Source organism: Strongylocentrotus purpuratus, unplaced genomic scaffold (genome assembly GCF_000002235.5).
Source record: "Strongylocentrotus purpuratus isolate Spur 01 unplaced genomic scaffold, Spur_5.0 spur5_scaffold_8, whole genome shotgun sequence".
Classification (NCBI taxonomy): Eukaryota; Metazoa; Echinodermata; class Echinoidea; order Camarodonta; family Strongylocentrotidae; genus Strongylocentrotus; species Strongylocentrotus purpuratus.
The window spans coordinates 16,990,116-17,011,318 of record NW_022145614.1 but is presented as its reverse complement, the minus strand read 5'-3'; the positions used below and the strand labels follow the sequence as shown (position 1 = coordinate 17,011,318).

Here is a 21,203-nt window from a genome sequence, read left to right as displayed (position 1 = left end):
TTCAATCGCCTAAGCTTTCTCCAACTCAAGCTGAAAAAGCTTTTCAGCTCCATTATGTCCCTTGAAGGTATGTGGAGTGGTTGTGGGCCCAAGATATTCCCAGCTATCTCGTGTTGCTGCTGGGCATCAGCTGCCTCTCTCCCTCCCGAAACCTCTTGCCTGACATTATCAATGATGGACGATCTTTTTCGGAGGGTGGATGGTGAGCAGGTTTCACTGGATACTATGTTTCCAGGAATCTTCAAAGTTCTCATAGGCTGTAAGAATATGTTGATGACAAGTTACAGCTGAAGGTTCATTTTAAAGTTACAAAATATTATTCAAGGAAATAGTGTAAAAAATCTTTTAGAACACATTTACATGTATATCTAATGAGGAATCAACATATTGCAGGGGTGTATATCTAGATAATAGTTAAATTATATAAATCAAATGATATCTGTAGCTTTCTAGAAATCCATGTTTTGTCTTGTTATTTCTAATTTTTTTTTTTTTTTTGGGGGGGGGGGGGGTGGGGGTAAAAGGTTTTGTTTATATACGTACATGATATATGCACCATCGTGATTATTTTATTCGTTTGTTATACTGTGAACTAAAAAAATAAATGGCTAATTCTTTACAGTATGAAATTTAAATGTATGAAACTGAAATTATATATACATGTATAATATAATAAAAGATATAAAAGTAAACAAGACTGTTGCATTTACCTTTCCACGACCTGCTAATCCTATGCTGGCTGACAAACCGTCATGGGACTTGGCCATCTGACTTTTAAGGTAGTCAGAGGCTATCTGCTGGCGTTGTTGGGTGTTGAGGTCCACAAAGTTAGATTTAGCGTATGTATGGTCACAATTTGAGGTTTGACATGAATGGCCTGATGTTTTGGTGTAGTGCATGGATGTTTTACAAAGTGAACACTGAACATGAAGATTGTGTAGTAATGTGATGATGTATGTGGCTGGTGTGTGTGTTTGAGAATAATGAAACTGAAGGTCGCAAAGAGGACAGCTAACGGACACTTTGGCAAAGAGAGACGATATACAGTCTAGACAAAACAGGTGGTTACAAGGTGACTCTACAGGACACGACACAACAGACCTACAAACACTACACAAAAGGAACTGTAGTGAATCGTCAATGTGAAATGTGTCCTGATCGATATTGTATTTCTGATTGCCTTTTGTGGCTGATACTCCCAATTTAGAAAAGTGAGACTGAGGTGTTGTTGTTGCAGGGGGGCGGCCACCAACTTTTCTTTTCTTTGGTCTGCCTGGTGCTTGTGTTTGCTTAAAGTGTGTACATGTTTGACAGTCTGATGTTCTCTTGTGCGAGTCCCAGTTTTTCGGTGTCAAATTAGATGGTTTCTTGATTGTGAGTTGGCAATAGCATGTGCAACAAAATTTATTGGGGTGTATATCTGATGTGTCCTCAGAAATGTCAATGTTAAATTTCTGTAGAATTAATTGATGGTAGTCTGAAACCATATATGCATGCCCCTTCTTTCCCAATTCAGTCTCAACCCTCCTTCCACAAAATCTACACAACAATGACAAACAATTAATATGCTGTTCCATGCATATAGATGTGTGTACAGTACAGTATGAACGTATATATCATTTTCTTATACTCCCTCCCCCTTTCTTTCTCTCCTCCTCCATACCTGTCCTTTTGTATTCATTATTTCACTGTGAATTGTGCTGTATATTGTATGCATGGGTGTTGATCCGTTGCGTCGTGCTATTCATCAGGGGGGTATATGATCTTACTGTTTCGTGCCCCACTGGTGACTGGGGTGGCGCAGCGGTTCGACGCCGGTGCCAAGAGTTGCATTATTATCTATAGTAGTTTATTATTAGTAAGTGCAATTTTACCTTGTAATAATTAATTCTGTAATCCATTGCGCAATTTAGTTTTTAGCTACGAAGCATGGAATTAATGAACATTTATTGTTTACATGTTTGATTTGATTTGAATAAACCATTTATCTATCATCTATCTATCTATAAAACCCCCACACAAGGTCAAAACCAACAACACAAGATGATTGCCCAAAAAAAGGTAGGATGGCTAGAAATGAAAGAAAGTTTAAACAATACTAGTCAATTTTGATATAAAAGCAACACAAAGGCAAGCAAAATTGTGGATAGGTAGATATATTTTTTTAAGAAACCTCAAAAATACTGAAAATATTTACTGTGATATCTACGTGTATATGGGACCGACACACCCCTTTTGCCGCCGGCGAATTCAAAATTGATTGCCGGTGTTTTGATTTCTTGTTTTGAATGTCACCATTGTTTTGTAAGAAAGTATGTGTATCATATATTTGATTTTCATTGCAAGATGAGGTTGGCTACCTCTCTGGGGTTTCCCCAATGACCTAGATGTGTGAGTCATATTATTCATAGCGTCGGTAGCAACCGGTAGCAACAAGATCGACCTTGGCGTGGGTATTTAAATTTTAAAGATGAGTGAGCCCTCTCTCGGTCAATACAAGATACATTAGGTGAGCGCTGCGCGCATTTCATTCACATACGTGGCATACTGGTTTGAGAAACAACCCAAAAAGCTGGCAAGTTGCCAGCTCATCATCTTTTTCATCTCCATGATCCCGCTTTGTATTATTTGAACAATTCACAGGTGTTGTCCAATGAGCAGACAGGGTGTCTACATACAGTGTATTAATTTATCAGTTGGTTGCAAATGATTGGGGATATCCAGGATTTTGTTCTGAAGTATTTAAAACAAGGTGGGGCCAGTGGGGCCGGTGGGGCCGGTTGGGGCGAGGGGCAATAAGGTGAGGGAAACAAATTATCACATGTTTAGTTCTTATAGTTCGTCACTCAAAAAAAAACATCTAAATGAAGAAAAAAAAAGAGGAGGTTTTTGCAATTTGCAGGTTATTATTTGGTTTATGATTTGTCTGGTACCATCGATCCCTTCCTTTCCTCTTTCTTTTCTTCACCGAGTCACTCATATTACTGTTATGTTGTGAATGTTAGCTCATATTAAAGGCGAAGAGAGTTGTAACAATTCAATAATACAATAATTCAACTGAGGCGCATGCTGTTTAAATGTACATGTATTTCATGTTATCTAATAACCCTCCTGACAGTGGTGCATGAGAATTCATGTTACAGTGTCTATCATAGAAGATGAGTCTCACATCGAAAATCACATTTTATACCTCGCGATTCCTCAGATTCTTAACATTGGTACTCTCCACTTACATAGAAATTGCATGTACGCCCTCCGACTCGATCATTGGCCTCCAGTACCAGTACATCTTGGCCAGATTCATGTAAGAGCTTGGCAGCTGATAGACCTTTAAAAAGATGATGTATGGTTCAGGTTACAGTGGGGGTATGGATTACAGAAACAATGTACTTTTAATATAGAGTACATGTATATATTACAGGATCTATGTACTTTAATAGCATGGCATATTCTATTTTGGGAATGCCTTGGTATTTGATCCCCTTCAGAGAGTTGACAATTAAAATTTCAACAAATTTGTCATTTTACCTTTCACTTTGAAAATTTTTCTGGGATATCAACAGAAATCTGATTATTTCTGAAGAAACAAGACAACAATTGATTTCTTTGAGCCATTAGACTGATAAATCATTTTTTCAATAAATAAAAAATGACTTCTGCACAAGACAGTTTGGGTAAGAATGAAATGAAATTAAATGAAATGGAGAAAAATTTAGTTACATTCCTCTCTTTGATACCAAATTTTTGTTTTGTTACACTGTACAATGTACAAATTCACTGCAAAAAAATCTTTAAAAGCGTGCCTACATGTACATGTACATGATAATTAGAATACGTTTCTAAGATTTATGTCTCGTTTTGTTCTAGCTTGTGAGAAAATAAACACCTTTGACTCAGAAATGTTACATATATATTGCTACCAGTATGCTGTTCAAGTCTCATAATACGATATACATATCGCCTCAGGTGTTTGGACTGTTTTGAAGGTACAGAGTTTGGGTAATTTTACTAATGCCCGAACAAAATGATGTGTATTATTTGTTTTATAAAATGATGCTTTATAACATGATGTGTTAATGAATTTTCATTAGTATTTACCAATGAATTGTCATTACTAAAATGATGTGCTAGGCAAAATATATCATTTAATAGGATCCGCTTCATTATCTCATAATAATAAATAACAGCATTGATATACATGTGGCTCTTAATACAAAATGCTGTTTCTAAGTGCTTTATAGAAATTATTACCCTGGTCGTTAGAATCACTTAATAAAGAGAAGGTTGAGTTCTGGGAAGAGGTGAAAAATAATTTGTGAGCGTTATCATGTATGCAAGTGTGGAAGTGTGGAAGAACATCAGATAAGACATGTTCCCTGAAAAGCATGGCTCTTCAAATGCCTTCATACTGTATTCCAAATATGTAAATAACATCGTAAAACTCGGGGGGGGGGGGTAGGATTTTTACGCCACGTGTTTGTGTAGTCCCATATACATCTTTCTGTGTACAGTGTTTGTAACTTTTCCAAGACTTGGCCAAACTTCTGATCATTTTGATCATTCCAGAACTTTGTAATACACACAAATTCTTATATGCTTGATGATCAATCTTTTCTGATCGATTCCACACCGTTTCTTTCACAATGCAATCGCATGACCAGAACTCAACTTCATCTTTATTAAGCACATTTGTGTACCATTAGTGGGGAGTTCTCCTACCACCTGGTTACAGTGAGGGCATATGGCAATTACTAATTGATTTAGATTGTATAATATGATAATCGTATAATTCCTTGTAACTAAATTATGAATTATATAAATAATACCTTTTGTTATGCAAATAAAAATAACATGTACAGTACACTTGTATAATGCTTTTGTATACTTTGTAAAATGGTGTTTGTAATTTATGTACATGTATTTATTGTACATAATTTGTGTTTTTCTTGTTGAAAATAGAAATAAAACTTGAACTTGAACACAAGTGCTTTCTTCATACTTCCAGGTCCCCATTTCTCTCCTGGATATGAAGTGGCAAATGTAGATCAATGCCTTGCAAAAGGACATTAGTGCCGTGTCAGGGATTGAATCCACGACCATTGCCTTACGAGTCAAGTGTTTAAACCAATCAACTAAAACTAAAGAGTAAAGACACCTTGACACCACATGCAGTTTAGGTATTTACTTGACTGCATGTCACTGAAAGTTAAATCATGGCTCATTGCATTTAAACTGCATTTATTCTACACTTGTCTCTCTCACCCCAGGGGGGTGTTTCACAAAGATCCTAAGTTGAACTTATCTTTAAGTTGGACTTAAAAGTTATGGAAAGCTGTTGGCATCTTTGGAAATAATTTGTAAAAGTTATTTAAAAAAGCATAAAATGTTGATTCAAATCATTCATATTTTCTATTTTAAAGGAGATTTCATGTTATTGATGTGGAATTTATAAAAAGTCTAAAATACTTGATTTTTTGCTTTTGAATATATTTCATTTTAAAGCTACAAAATGGCTCTCCATAATATTTAAGTCCAACTTGGAGTGAAGTTTGACCTAGGATCTTTGTGAAACAACCCCCTGGAGTAGTAAATGGAGTACTGGCAGGACACATTCCTTGTCACACTCTATACTACTTGCAGGACCATTCACCCAGGGTGATAATCTCAGGTGTGGAAAAATATTGTTTTTAAAGGTTATGTCATATCCCCAAAGCGACTGCTCCATATGTACGTGTACATCTATCATTATTTACAAATGTATATCACCTTAACTACAAAAATGGAGGAAAAAAAATGATTCAAACTAATTACTTCTTGAAGGCTTTCAAAAGTTTGAAAAGGGGTAATAACCCATGGACTACTCAGTTCTTATATTCCTCATAGGATCAACACAGGATCCACTCAGTTCCGGTAGGCAACGGGTTTAAGATAGAAGGCAATGTCTTACCGCTGATCCCAGCTCCTACAATAATGACATCCCTGACTCTCTCAGAACCCATCTGGAGTTCTCATCAATCTCTCACCGCGAAAAATATCAGGTGCTGCTAGCTAGAAAGGGAAGATATGAGAAGAAAAAACACAATCTCAGCCGTGTGAAATCAGCATTACATTCTAACCCCTACCAACTGTTCAGACAGGAATATCTAGACATTCCATACATGTACACGCATAAGGTATGTACTCTGCATTTACAAACGACAGGGATGCCAGTTAGAATTGATCAGAGGGCCTGACAATCACCTAGAATGAGTTATTTTGTACACAAAACAGCCTAAATTATGGTCTGAAAATAACTCCCCAGGGCCTGAATTCAGGCTAATGCCTGAAAACTGGCATCCTGAAATGATTGTGATTGATTTATCATTCATGTTTACTGCACTTTAACTATATGGCAGATCAGCAGTTCGTTTGGTTTGGTTTTTGATCAATCATACTGTACAAGTATAAACTCATAGCAAACCCAAGGTTTGAATATTAATTCATTAACCTTCACATACATACTGTATGAGCCAATACAGCCCATACTTTGGGAACGAATGAGAGTCTGGGCTGGTATTCAATTCAATACTTAGCATAAGTAAGAAATTTACTAAGTAAATTGGCAAAGTCAAGTAATTGACTTATCTCGTATTCAAATCGCATTTAAGACTTACAATTATGTAAGACAAAATCTAAGTATAATACTAGCTAATAAGCATTGTGACATTACACGGTCAATCAAAAGTAATGCGCAATCAAAGCGTTGCAATAAATGCGCGCTGATATAATTGTGTGCAGGTTATAATACTGCGTAAGAAAACCATATACCTGCCAATCAAGGCCTCCAAGTCTGGTAGGGAGCTGACTTAAATTTAGGGTAAAATTATACTTGGCCAAAAGACTGAATTGAATACAAAAATAGGCTAAGTATTAAACCAAGTACTACATGTACATGTACATGTAAGTAAAAAGCGTAAATTTTGTACTTAAGTATTGAATTGAATACCGGCCCTGGAGTATTAGAGGAGTATAAGGGGAGTATTAGAGGAGTATAAGGGGCGTATCATGTGAGAGGAATGAATAACAAACAAATCTGAGTAATTACACATGCATGTACACACAATGGTGCACTTCCCTCATAAACATGTTCCTTCATAAGTTCATACATTTTACAAGTCCCCCCCCCCCCCCCCCCCCCCCCCCCCCATTCATTTTGGTATTGATCAAAATGACTTGTTCAAAAGAGGTACATGTGGCAGCTTCTCATAAAAGTTATATGATTCATGAATTATACCTATAAAAGTAACAGTTAGGTCATAAATTTACAAAGCCCCATTGTCAAGCAGCTCAATAGCCTTGAGATATGGTTCTACGTGTACATGTATGTCTCTATTATTAAGTGATGACATTCTAATTTGTAATAATTTTGGTATTTCGTGTTCTTAAATACCAATTTTGCTCAACAATCTTATTCATCAAGATATCAAGGAAATCCTCGACGAAGATTTGACAAGAAATTTTCACCAAATGTGACATCAGGCAACAATGACCTCACTGAGCTCGGCAAACTTAGACGAAGATGGAACCCTTCAGAGTTTCCATGAGGAAGAGACATTTTGTGATGCTTAAAGTTGATATTCTAAGACAATCCCAAATATTGAGATAATTACATCAATAGAAAGCTTTTAACCCCCAGAATAACACTAAATGGTGTCCAACTGACAAAAACAAGTTTAGAATAGTGAATTTATGCGGGTAAACTCTACCAAACTATCAAAGTCTGAAACCCGGAAGTGCATGTAGAGTCGGGCCTCTATCCGTGACGTCACGAACAGGACTCATGAGCTCAGTGAGAGTGAATGGCAGTGATATCCCTTTATGCTATCTTGTCAGAGCTTAGATTTGTTGTTGTACATGTAAATGAGTATATTTCATGGATTTTCTGTTTTCATTTGAATGAAGAATAACAAAGCAACATTTCCAGTCGCTAATTTCTTTTTATATCCTCATTCACCTATTTGGTAGAGATTTAAGACAAGTTTACATGCACGTATGAATAGGCGGATGCATTACCTTGTCATCAGATAAGGTACAGGAGCAGTTTTGTAAAATGAATAGGTACATGTAGGCCTAGAACTATGACAGTACTTATCATAGATGTGTGTGACTGCCTCAAAAAAGGATACAGTACCCAGTTAAACATTTTATGTTGTAAAATATCAAACTTGAACGAGATCATGCAAGTGCGCTTCCTCTATATTATTTTGACAAGGTCTAGTGATCGAACAATATTCATCCGCGAGACATGGGAAAAAGGAAGAAGAAACCACCAGGAGATTGCTGTATGGTAATGAACTGTGCATGGGTCCACTTACCAGACAGCTACTGTTCACTCCGTGCCTGGGCCGATTTCAACACCAAAACAAAAATTACATGGTGAAAATATCGACTAATAGCACATCATTGGCATGTACAGTATATGTCATAATTTTTAAAAGGGGAATTGATATTAATACTATGAAATATTAGGGGAAGGTAAAGAATTGTACATAGAATTATGATTTATTAGACTTTTCAACCTTTGAAATAAAATATGCAGAAAATCGTATCTCTCTGCACATGCTTTCTATGGAACATCCGGGTACGTGAATATACTCTTTCCTGGACGTGATGTCATATATAGTAGACCAGCGCCGTGACTGATTTTCTATGCAAAGAGAGGCGGATATTTTCGACATTTCAATCAAGGATTTCGAGTAGCCAGATTTTGTCTGTGATACTTATGTAATTGAAAAACTTATAAATAAGATATGCTTGCCATAGGTACCAAATTAAGGGACATTTATTTGCTTAGGATATCTGCTTTAATAAAGGTAATACAAAGTTTTAGGAAATTTTGAAAATTGGGTAGATAGTGATTCTTTACAATTTTGATATATTTGGATGCCCATGTGGATGTATTATAAGCACTAGAAAATGTAGCCCCTAAAACATTTCTGCTTTCAAGAAAAATTGAATATAAGAATTTACCGGTGCTCCCGTTAAATTTTGAAAAATTTCAAAAAGCACATACGGCCGTACAATGGCAGCTGCGACCATGAAAATCTCAGAATATGTACCGGTAGTTGTGATATATAATTTCCAAACGGGAATAGCTAATCGGTCGATCTTAGTCAAGAAACATTGTTTTATAGCTTAATTAACATCTTGACCTTGAGAGGGAGCTATACAACATAAAGAGTTTATTATTTACAATTTCATAACTTTAAACTCGATTTCAACCGCGACAACGATCACTGAATATTGTTGGATCGCATATGCTTCCAACATGTTCATTTGAACCAAATTCATGAACACATACCAAAACTTTGTATTACCTTTAATGAAACTTGTACATAACTAGGGCCCTGGTAACTTGACAGTGTGTCAGAAGAGTACCTTAACCCGTAGACAACTGGATTCTCACATTCACATAGGCTTAATATAGGAGCCACCCAGTTCCAGTAGGCAATGGGATATATTAAATAGAGTTCTACAGACTGACACTCCCATTTCGATGACGGTTTGAACCTGGTGAACTTGACAGATAGGGTAAATACAATTTTGCTAAATAAACAAGGGGCTTACGTGCTAGGTTGCATGAATTCTCAAGATTTGACAACCTGTACAATTTGTAAAAGATCTTGCATTCCTGATTCCTTCGTTTCAAAAGTACTGTACACATCTATTAAAGAAAAGAGGGCTATAAATCTAAAAGCACAGTTTTCTCTTTGGCTTGACAGCCTGCTAAATATCTAACATTTTTTTGTTTGAAAAGTGCATATATACAGTATATCTACATGTCATGGTTGAATGATTAAATAAGGCTCATCTAGTGAGAGGACATCTTCTTTTTGATTTGACAGCCTGTATTGTCTGCTAAAACTTTCTTTCCTTTGACAAGCGCATCTACAATGTACTTTACTTTATGCAAGACAGTTGTCCGATATAAGGTCTTACAAGTGAATATGAGAGCACATTTTCTCTTTGATTTGACAGCCTGCATTGTTTGCTACATACTGAACTTGTACCGCAGAAAACTGATATTCTATCTCTTGAAAGATAATTTAAGAAATCTGTCCTGATGATGGATGTAATTATTTTTAAGACAATATATAGAATTATGACGTACATGTAGATCTTAATCAAATGATTGGTTAAAAGCGTACACGTGACCATACATTTATTTAGCCTAACATGAAATTTGGATAACTACCGGTCATTATCCTGTGGTAATGACCGGTCATTGGCGATCATGTTTTGTGATCACAACCATTGAGATTTATCGTTTTACTTTTACTCGCGAAAATGGCTGCCGTGGAATTTAAAATGCATTAGTTATCTAAGTTAGATCTAGATCAGTCATAGATGTAGACCTAGAATTAATAATGTACAGACTTTGAGATGAGGGTGATTTATCAAATAACAAGGATCCACTTCATCATAATTTTATAAAACAAATAATACACAACATTTAGTTCGGGCATTAGTAAAATTACCCACACTTGGTACCTTTGAAACAGTCCAAACTTCCTCGGCTATCGCCTCGGGCGTGTTAGACTGTTCCAAAGCTACCTTGCATGTGGGTAATTTTTACTAATGCCCTCACTGCAGTGCATTATTTGTATACTTAATGAACAACAGGGCGACCAGAGAAACCAAGGTACTTAATAGGAACAGTAAAGTAAAGTCAGTATAAATGAGGTATCATGTACTTGAACTGGTATAAATCAAATAAGGGTCTTGGTGAAAATCGTTTTTCTTTGTCATAACCTTTATCAAAATGGTGGCACATAATCACCCTAGTAGTAGTAATACTACTGAAGACTGCAATATTGTGTAATACAAATGTTGCATGCGCATGAGTTCATTATACAATCTATTCGCACTCAAGTTGATGCTTTGGGTATCTATTGCACGAAGCCATTAGGCTGAATGCAATAGATACACACAGCCTCAACGAGGGCGGATAAATCGTACATGTATAATGAACGGATGAAAACATGCATCATTTGTTTTATACATGTACTACGAAACTCTTAGATTATAAGGGTATTTGATGTAAAAAGATTTCATTCAAGATTGTTTTGTGACAGTATGGCTGACAAATAATTCTCAAGTTTAATAGGCTTTTAGTGCGCACACATACATTGTAGATAAGCGCACTTTAATACACCTCTATATGCATAGTGCTGCGCAAGATTAGGCCCACAAGTGCTCTAACCTCTACACACACTACTGCGCATGATGTACATGCACTGAAATTGTTGGATAGTACTGGAAACTATTGCATTCTTTTTCATGCAAAACGCACTTCACACACAACTGACGATTAGCCAAGGCCTAATTTTCGAGAAGAAATGCATCGGATTTGAATCTGCTAAAAAAGTAAAATGACCGTCCAAAGTTTGGTGACATGCCACCAACATTTGCAGAGCAGACTATGGTCGGCTTCTGTCTCTAACTAAGGAGAGGAGCAGATCCTACCCAAATAAGAGGCTAACGAACGAAAGAGACAGAAATTTTCGGTCTAATGCCAGTCATCACATGCCATGCAATGTTGTGTTGACCTTGATTTATTGAATTGAAAAAAGTTGAATGTTGTTGGTGATCTAGATCTATGAAGTATGTGCATCAGGGGAAGTGTAATGATACTGTTATCTGCATGGTCTCTACCGGTATATCTAATCGTCAAACAATGGCGCTGATAACTTTGACGACATTTACAAAAGCGAGATACACGTGTGGTGTTATGTAATGATGTAACCCGGGAAGCTCCAACACCTGCACCGCAGGCATCGGCGTCGGAGCTTCCCGTAGTTAGTCATGATGTAGTTAGCCCGCAGCACATTTAGTCTTAAAACGCAGGCAGGCGGTTCGGGGGAGAGACAGCAAAAATTCCCGGTCAACGACGCAGATGCAGAGTCGCTGGATTGAAGTGTAAACAGGTGTTCACAACTAAATTTATCAAAGTTTACGACACATATCGTACGAAAAAATATCATAAGAATCTAAAGAAATGAATGGAAAACAAAATAAAACAACTCATGAGAAATGACGTTCTATTGATCTAGCTAAATTAACTTACTAAATAAAAGCTCCAGTCCAGTCTTCGGTCCGATGCGATGGGCGTAGGTGAGGAGGAATCAGCTGATATGGATTCGAATGCCGATGCATGCATGCGCGCGTATTACGTACCGTACGTACGTACGTACGTACGCGTTCGTTTGCCCTGGGAATCGCGCGACCGTGTCACTCTACTTATCCCCCCCCCCCCCCTCCCTCCCTCCCTCACCCTCTCTTTCTCGTTCTCTCCCTTGTCTTTTCCTTTACTCTCCCACTTTCGACTCCTCCCTTGTCTGCTTGAATTTATCTTTCACCTTCTTCAGTAAGATACCAATATTCAAGTTCACATAATACGTGTTCAAAGTCTGTTTATTGAAAGGTTTAGTGCGATACTTTTATCCATTATTCACAATGTCCGTATTACTGCCATTTCCTAAAAAGTATAACTTCATTTATTTTATTTTAACTGTATGAATGAATTTTAATGTGGCAATATAACCTGTAATTTTGCATACGCAATAAGCTAAAATGAAATGAAAGGGCTATTTGACTTCCAAGAGAGAAAATTGTCTTGAAGAGAGAAAGAGAGGTTATTTCTAAACTGAAATGAAAGGCTCTTGAAAGTCAGATAGCCCTTTTATTTTATTTTAGAAATAACCTCTCTCTCTCTCTCTAAGCGACTTCATGAGATGGAATGTTCAATATGAGGGCTTTTTGTGGTCTTTGAAAAGAGCACACAATGGGAGCAATGCAATTTAAAAAAAAGTTTCAAGGGATGGATTGTCACAAGTATAGCCCTTTCATCATATACATTTTAGAAATAAACTCTAAGGTGGACTTCCCCTAAATAATTTTGAAAGGCATAAGTGGTTTTAAAAGCATGCAAATGAACTCTTTGGCACTAGATAGTTTGATCCTACAATAGCTTTTCATGCAATCAACTATAAAATAAAATACAAATCTAACTTGATATATGAATTTATTTGTATTATACCCACAAAGTATACAAACATTGTAAAAAACAGACTTAATATTCTAAATAATTTTCAAATGCATTCCAATGTAGCTTACTTTGAGCTTTACAATTTTTTTTTAGCTGTTACGAATACTAAGTCACGGTAAGAGTTATGACGAACATAAATAATTGCAAAATCATTAGAAAACAATTAAACACCTACAACAACAAAACACAAGAAAAAAGAGAAACATTCATTGAACAAACTGATACATAATATATGTAAATAATTAAAGTATTTAAGATTTTGTAATCATAATTCATGATTTCAACACTTTAACTAAAAAAAAAAGATTGTGCGGTTGGTTAAATTGTGCATTTGTCTTTTCTCAAATACTTTAATCGGCAAATATACCTTTGACGGTTCCAATAAAAAAAATTAAAAAAATTATACGCTGTAATAAAAAAATAAAAAAATGCTTTGATTTTGAGAATCGGGTGGAATTCAAACCTTTGTATTTTCTCATTCAGCAGTTTAAGTGGCATTTGAAAAATCCCTTTAAATGGCATCTGCAATGATGTACGGCAGTTGGATATGTTCAAAGCTGTACATTGTACACTCAGTACACACGTGGTGACAGTTAGCAATGACTTTATAGTTCATTAGGCATGTGCTAGAAAAACTGATACCCATTCCACTTAACCAGTTTTTAAAGATAATTTCGATCAGATATCTTGAAATCCGCAGGATCGATTAACTCTTTGCAAAATCTCAGAACAGCATTGGCTATACAGCCCCATCATGAAAACTAAAGGGGTTTCATATTTTACCCCAAGGAATCGGCAAGCTCTTTAAAAATACTATTTAAACATGAAATCTGGGGTCTCTTAATTATAAGTTGGAAGAAAAATCATCAATATTGCAATTCTTTTCTGATCATTTTAAAGATTAATGGTACGCCACCTGGTTTTGTTCACCAAAGACTTGCCTGCAAATAATTATGATGAAGAATCACCATGTAGATGTAATACGGCAATGTAAATCCACTTATATCATGGTTTCCTTATATTAAACCCTTATCTTTCTTCCATGAATTATGTAATGATATTCTAAAATAATCTCAATATAATATACCTACTTGATAGAAATCTTCCAATCCCTTAATATATGAATCGGATCTGGTATATGGCTCTATTATGGTGACGAAGCAGAAAACAAATTTATATGCTTTTAGATATGATTAAAACGAATACTTCCAACGTAAGCAAGTAATCGTTATTGACAATTATGACAACATATTATGACAACGTGCATAGCTAAGGGAGCGCGTGGCATCATCGAATGGCGAATATACATAAATAATTCAGAAGAAAAAAAAGAGAAACACGAAAAGTACTATGAACAGAGAGATTGTAGGTGATGAAAAGTGAATCTGTTACTTCCATGATAATACACCCAATTAATTTTGTTTGTTTGTTTGATTTGATTTCTGCATGTTTCAACATAAAAAAAGTAATTTACAAACTATGTACATAATATAAATATTCTCAAAAAAGTGAAAATGCAATATTATCATATCATAATATAAATAAATTTGTATAATATTACCTTTAAAAGACCACCACGTTGACAAATCTATACACAAATTACATGCTTTTATTAGAGGGTGTCCTTCAGTAAGTTATTCAAAGAGATTCGATCATACACAGGACTAGAGGGCCAACTAAAATCGTGACCTTTGACATTTCATAGGTTTTGCATTGGATGCATTATGGGGGTTTTGTCCGATTTGAACGACGGTTTTGGAGGGTCAATGAATATTCATGAGCAATGACGTAAAAAAATACGCCAACTACTGTTTGTTGATTGGCCATCGACAAAATGTTTTATGTATTAAGTAATGCATAAAACATTTTTTGCATTCCCAGAATTCCCTACGATTTGAGCAAGAAAATGACGAAAAATGGCGGTTGTATGAACTGCGACTTTGAAGTTTTTCAATTAGGAACAATGAAACATTTTTCTTGTAAGTGAATTTCTATTATAATAAAAGTTTGTCAAATACATCTCAGTTGAGCAGAAAATCTTCAGGCGAACATCGACATCAAAGTGATACCATACGGATACCAAAAAAGTAAGTAGATCTAAAGATCAATTTTGTGTGAAGATATCTGAAATGATTGTGATGTGTTCGTCATTGCAGTGAGGGGTTATCCGCATTGTCACAACGTATTACCCGGTTAATCCCCTACCCCATCCTTTTTTCTGACCAAAGAATATTAACTGATTGAATGAACTCTAATTTAAGTCGTAGACGGTAATATTTTTAGAAACAATCAGGAGTTTACCGTAGGTTATTTCATTACAGCACATCTCATAATTTTAAGTTCAGTTCATAGCTTGATTACCGATAGTAATCGGTAGTAGATGTAGACTTAATTGTAGACTGCGCAAATGGCTCATTGCTAGTCCAAGCCGATGAGATTTCGTGGAGCGGTTTATGATTTTCAATTCGCCGGTGCTAGCCGGCTGTAACACTCCACCAATAAGCGACTGCGTTTCCTGAGCTGGCGCGGCTATATTAACAGGCTACACTTTAGTGTTACTGTAAAGCCTAGGCTAGTATTCATAGCATAGTCTAGCCTAAATTTTCTGTCTCTTTCGTTCGCTAGCCTCTGATTTGGGTAGAGTCGGCTCCTCTCTTTAGCCAACCCTACCCAAATCAGAGGCTAACGAACGAAAGAGACAGAACATTCGGGCTAAGGGCAAGGCATAGGCCCTGGCCTAGGCTAGGGTCTAGTCTAGATCTAGTCACGCTATTGCTAGTGTGGCATTATGTATCCAGGTCCAGCTTAGTTCGGATGTAGGCTAGATAGACTATATCAACAACAACAAAACAAAACAAAAAGGATGTCCCTTCCCAGCTTCCTAATTTTACCCCCACCCCTCTTTTTTCTTGATTGTGCTCTAACTTCTAAGTTATGGCACTGTGCCTTGTTTGAAATATTTAGAGGAAAATTACATGTTTAGGTCTAGAGAGAAAATAGGTTTATATTATTTACGTATTAGTAATGTCCGAATATTTACCTTGTTTACAGTAAAGTTTCAGGACTATTTGCTACCCCCTTTTTATTTGGTATGGCATGGGTATTTCCAACTCTAGTCTAAAGGACATGAACCAAGTTATAAACTGATAACTAATGCAAGCATTTGATACTATTGCACGAACCTTACTAAGTTTCTGTTTTCTTTTAATTGTAGATCCTATATGCAACCAAAGCAGATAATGACCACAGATGTGCAACAGAGACTACCAGTACCTGATCATCATATGTCATGGTGTAGATCTCAGGAACAGGACACCTACATGTAAGTTGAACTCTGGCAAGGTATGTTTGTATAAAGTTCGAAAATATTCAGGCTGTATAATCTAAGGCTAAGCCCATGCCAACATCGCACTCATCTTGGACTAATCACCAATTACCATCTTAATTATAATGTTGCATTATATCTTGTAATTCTCATTTATTCTCTAGCTTTATTTAGGTGACAAACTACGGTGTTGCTTAATAAACAAATCACTTTATTCCCTCAGCATGATATTACAATACGTACTCAAAGGTTGTTTTTTTTTCTTTAATATTACATACCGTATCTATCAAAAATTTTCTCACAAAATCAGACAACTGAACAGTAGATACTCCTATGTTTATAAACAACTTAAAATTATTCAATAGACTTCTACCTCTACATGTACTGCCTGTTGTATGTAGCAAATGTTTCACAAATAATAATATAAGAAAAACAATTTTAAAGTTCCTTGTTCAATAATTGGAAATGAATATAAACCTTTACTCTATTCTTCAAAAAAGGCCCTATCAGATAGACATAAATCTATCATTTTGTAATAAAACCAAAATGTAAGACCTAAAAGTGGGAAGGTACTATTAAAAAAAAAAATCTAATGTAGTGCAGCTAGTTTTAATCTCATTTGCTTTCTCTCTTTTTGTTTGTATTATGCAGGTTGTCCCATGCAGAAGGTTTGATACCCAGGCTTCTTTCTATCCACTCTCATCTTGAGAACTCTTGAGATCTCTACATCTGCACGCTACATCACAATGGGAAATACAAGAGAGCCAGCAGTGTGACTGAGATGATCAGCACATTTTAGTGGCATACCTTATCTACAAGGCACTCTGCATGTAGACTGGAAATTGTGCACAATTAGTCAGTGGTCTCTCTGCCTTTCCCTTGAAAGCCCTATTTTCCTTCGCATATCACAAACATGGGAGAACCAAGCCAGAAGCGACATAGATCCGTTTGAATTTGCCCAACGCTCCGTCCCAAAGTTTAATAATGGAACTGGCTTCCAGCAAATGTATGCCGACAGTCCTGCCAGGTCGAACTGCAATGGACTACTCCTGAGGCATCTAATGCCCTCATGCCATTAAAAAAATATCATCTGTCTTCCTCACACCCCTTCACTAGTTCATCTAATAATATAATAATAATAATAATAGCCTAATAGTCCACTCCAAATTTTATTAAACCGAAACGGAAATTCTTTTTGCCCAATTGATCGTGAGCCCGGCAGCCACTGAGTAGCGCCAGATCGACGTTGCTCTATCCCTTATTGTTGAACGCCAAACAAGGTAGCAACAACTCCCATCTTTAACGTCTTTTGGTATGACGCGGCCGGGGTTCGAACCCACGACCTCCCGGTTGTGTGGCGGACGCTCTATTGACTGAGCCAACACTCCGGTATCCAACACTTCGTGATAAGCTGTATAGCCCTTTGAATATTACCAGAAGAAGAAGAAGAAGAGGTATACCGAGGATCATAAAAGTATTTGTTCTTTTAATGTGTGTACATGTAAGATACAGGTAGCTTTTTGATATTTAATCTGAATTCAAATTCTGACCAATTTATTAGGGATGCTGAACTGGATACTAAATTCAAGGTGGGGAAAATGAAATGATGTAGGAATAGTACAATAGTAGTACTGTAATAGTATTAGTGATAATTAGAGGATAACAATAATGATAGTAATTATGATGACAATGAACAAAAATGTCCAATGTAAAAGAAAAAGTACTCATAGCAACCGCCCAAGGGAAACACAAAAAGTGGTCTATGTAGACAGGCTCCTTTAGTACATGTTTCAATGAGAAACCATTTTCAAGGAAAACAAAACAAATGTGGTCTTTGTAGACAGGTGGTCACTAAAGCAGGTTTGACTATGTATACCCATGCTTTACATGTTGATAATTGAATAAATCATATGGATTTTATTTTAATATATCTAATTTTCTAAATCTATAGTAGAATTATACATCCGAACAATTTTAAGTTCAAGAGACGACAGCCACCCCTCCCCCATTCATTTGTTACCTTTCTTTAGTTCAGGTTGTATTTTAAAAGATCATTATAGAAAAATTTATGTTCACAAATGTTAATAAAATTAGTTAATACTGCTTAATTCTTTTCTTTTCATTTTCTTATTTTTTAGAAGTTATGTGATGATGCTGGTGATTATAATCATCTTTTCTAATGAGAGAGAAGGGGGAATGTAATAACAGAGTGGGCAAGGTTAAAGTATAAATGCAGTATTAAAAAATGGTTTACAATAGAGAAGGGGGGAGGGTGAAGGGGGAAGTTAAATGAATAATAACTCAGTGCCAAAATGACACCATGTATGATCATGGTGGTGGTGATGGGGGGGGGGGGGGGGGGGGAGGGGGGTGTATGGAGGAGAGAGGGTAGAAGGTCCTATGGAAACGTCAGTATTTTGTGAAATATATGTGATGATGCTGGTGATTATGATGATGTAGGCACTCTGTAATGATAATGCTGTATGACTGAGGTGAGATGGGGGCTGATGCAGTCTTGTTTAGAATTGAGTATGGTGTTCGACCTTTTGATTTTTTGTATAGATCTGGCATCAGTGAGATAGATTTAACCATCTTTCCTAATGAGAGAAAAAGCGGAAATGTAACGAGAGTGGGCAAGACTTAAGTATAAATGCAATATAAAAAATGGTTTAGAATAGAGGTGGGGGGGGGGTTAAATAAAGAATAAGTCAATGCCAAAATGACAGCACAGGTAATTGTGGTGGGGATGGAGGAGGGAGGGTAATAGAGCCTAGTGAAATGTCAATATTGGATGGGGTCCTGTATTGAAAATGTTACTGTCGGGGGGGGGGGGGGCAAATTATTTTAAAAAAATCAGTGGCGACGAATGCAAGAATGAAAAGAACGAGGCAAAATTGAAATTTCATTGGGGATGGGGCACAATATGAAAGATCATTGAAGGCGAGTCGAGAATGATTCATTATTTGGACACTAGAAATATGAAAATATCACTTAAGTAAATAAACGAACAAAATAAAACACACAAAAAAGAGGTAAAAAATGAATTGAGGTACCACGGTAAAATGGGGTCATTATTTTGCTTTTTAACTGAACTTAATTTTTGTCAAAGTACTTTCCATCCTGGTGACAGTGAAGTTTGTAGCCTTAACTAAGTCGCAACCATTAGAAAGTTTATTTCCCCCCCCCCCCCCCCCCCCCCCCCACCTCCCCGACTCTGACCTTTGTTCTACATTTAATCGGCCCAAGGATTCTGTCGAAAGTAACGCATGCGCGTTGTCTTTTTTTTTCATTACGATAATATGCTAATAAGTGGACATGAGCTCATGAATATTCCAAATTTTGATTTACATATTTTACGCGCTGCGCGCAGTCCAAAATCCCCATTTCACTGGTGCACTAAACATTTGTCGTTTTCATATGCTAATACACGATAAGTGGAAGCAGCGTGCACTTTTGACCCTCCAAAATCTCCCCATGGCTAGACGGATGCAGAAGCGGAGTTGAGCCCCCCTGAAGTTATTGCTCAGAGCCGTCAAAGTAGTATAACATAAACTGTGTAATAAGTTGGACAACTTGGACTACGGCACATGATTCTTTTTTAGGCTAGCACGCAACTTAAATAGTATAGTATTAATGACTGCTTTGAGAGAAATAGTTGTTTTTATACGCTCAAGGGAAGGTTAGAATTGTGCTATTACCCGAGGCGTGCCGAGGGGAATAGCCCAATTGTAACCTTCCCGAGAGCGTATAAAAACAACTATTTCTCGAATATTAAAGCAGTCATTAATACTTTTATATGCCGAAAAAAAATAGACTAAAAAATAAAAAATAAAAAATACTCTTTTTTTGGTCCAAGATGAGATTCGAACTCTTGCGTACAAAAGGCGATGTAACTAAAGTCAGCGCCTCAGACCTCTCGGCCATCGCGCGTTATTAACATGCTTGGCAGTTTTGTACTATATATACATTAAAATGGATTGAAACCGGCTTTGCGTGTGATGAATGCTTCGCAAAAGCTCCATATACGGACTCTTCTTTTACTTTTGCAATGCATATTGGCACGAACTTAGATCAAGATCGGCGCTAGTGTAGCAAGGTATCCAAAATATAGCCTACTAAAACAGACCTCAAATTTCAGACCCCTAACCCTAACCGTGTTTATCATTATCTCTAGGGTTAGGGTTAGGGTTAGGGTTAGGGTTAGGGTTAGGGTTAGGGTTAGGGTTAGGGTTAGGGTTAGGGTTAGGGTTAGGGTTAGAGTTAGGGTTAGGGGTCTGAAATTTGGGGTCTGTTTTAGTAGGCTATATTTTGGATACCTTGCTACACTAGCGCCTCAAGATCTATCGGCAGATGTTGTTTTTTTGTTTTTGGAAGTTTATTTTCGTCTTCATGTCAACAATGCAAGATAAAATTGTCGGTAAGATCGATCGAGATTCAATTGTATTGAAATTACCGACCAATTATTCGCACACATACGGTATCCTCCATCGCTCAAACCATTTTTTAACATGTAAACCTATGGGGTAACCATGGAGACTGACCTATTTTTTTAATAACCATGGTTATTAAAAATATTGAAATGTTTTATGCATGGTTACCGGGAATTTTACAGGAACAGTTGAAGTTTATGAATGCAATTCGACCAATCAGATGGCTGGATTACTTAAGTGAGGTATATAAAGTTGTCTGTTTCTGTGTATATAAGCGGCTCTGTTGATAAATAGCCTTGATTTAAAAACAATATTTTTTCCGACACTTTTGGCCACTTGGCTTCCTGACAATGTATTTACA

At 36.5% G+C, this 21,203-nt stretch overlaps 2 protein-coding genes across 2 annotated transcripts in view; both read right to left on the bottom strand.

Annotated features, from left to right (window-relative positions):
• The window catches only part of LOC100891493 (amine oxidase [flavin-containing] B), a 42,112-nt gene extending 29,933 nt beyond the window's left edge, over nucleotides 1-12,179 (bottom strand). Inside the window, exons 1-3 of the mRNA XM_030975202.1 lie at nucleotides 12,107-12,179; nucleotides 5,948-6,048; nucleotides 3,234-3,328 (exon numbers count right to left, since the gene is read on the bottom strand). Coding sequence (XP_030831062.1) covers nucleotides 3,234-3,328; nucleotides 5,948-5,999 — 147 coding nt within the window. The 5' untranslated portion in view covers nucleotides 6,000-6,048; nucleotides 12,107-12,179. The remainder of the gene's footprint in view (nucleotides 1-3,233; nucleotides 3,329-5,947; nucleotides 6,049-12,106) is intronic.
• LOC115920171 (V(D)J recombination-activating protein 1-like) lies at nucleotides 483-2,541 on the bottom strand. The gene is made up of 2 exons (XM_030975203.1): nucleotides 2,008-2,541; nucleotides 483-1,613 (listed from the first exon to the last, which is right to left on the bottom strand). Exon 2 carries the CDS (start codon nucleotides 1,575-1,577, stop codon nucleotides 651-653), a length of 927 nt encoding a protein of 308 aa, XP_030831063.1. The 5' UTR covers nucleotides 1,578-1,613; nucleotides 2,008-2,541; the 3' UTR covers nucleotides 483-650.
• Nucleotides 12,180-21,203: the final 9,024 nt, after the last annotated feature.

Excerpts from the sequence above, each read along its gene's own strand:
- LOC115920171 (XM_030975203.1), bottom strand. The coding sequence starts at position 1,577 with ATGGAACAGCATATTAATTGTTTGTCATTGTTGTGTAGATTTTGTGGA.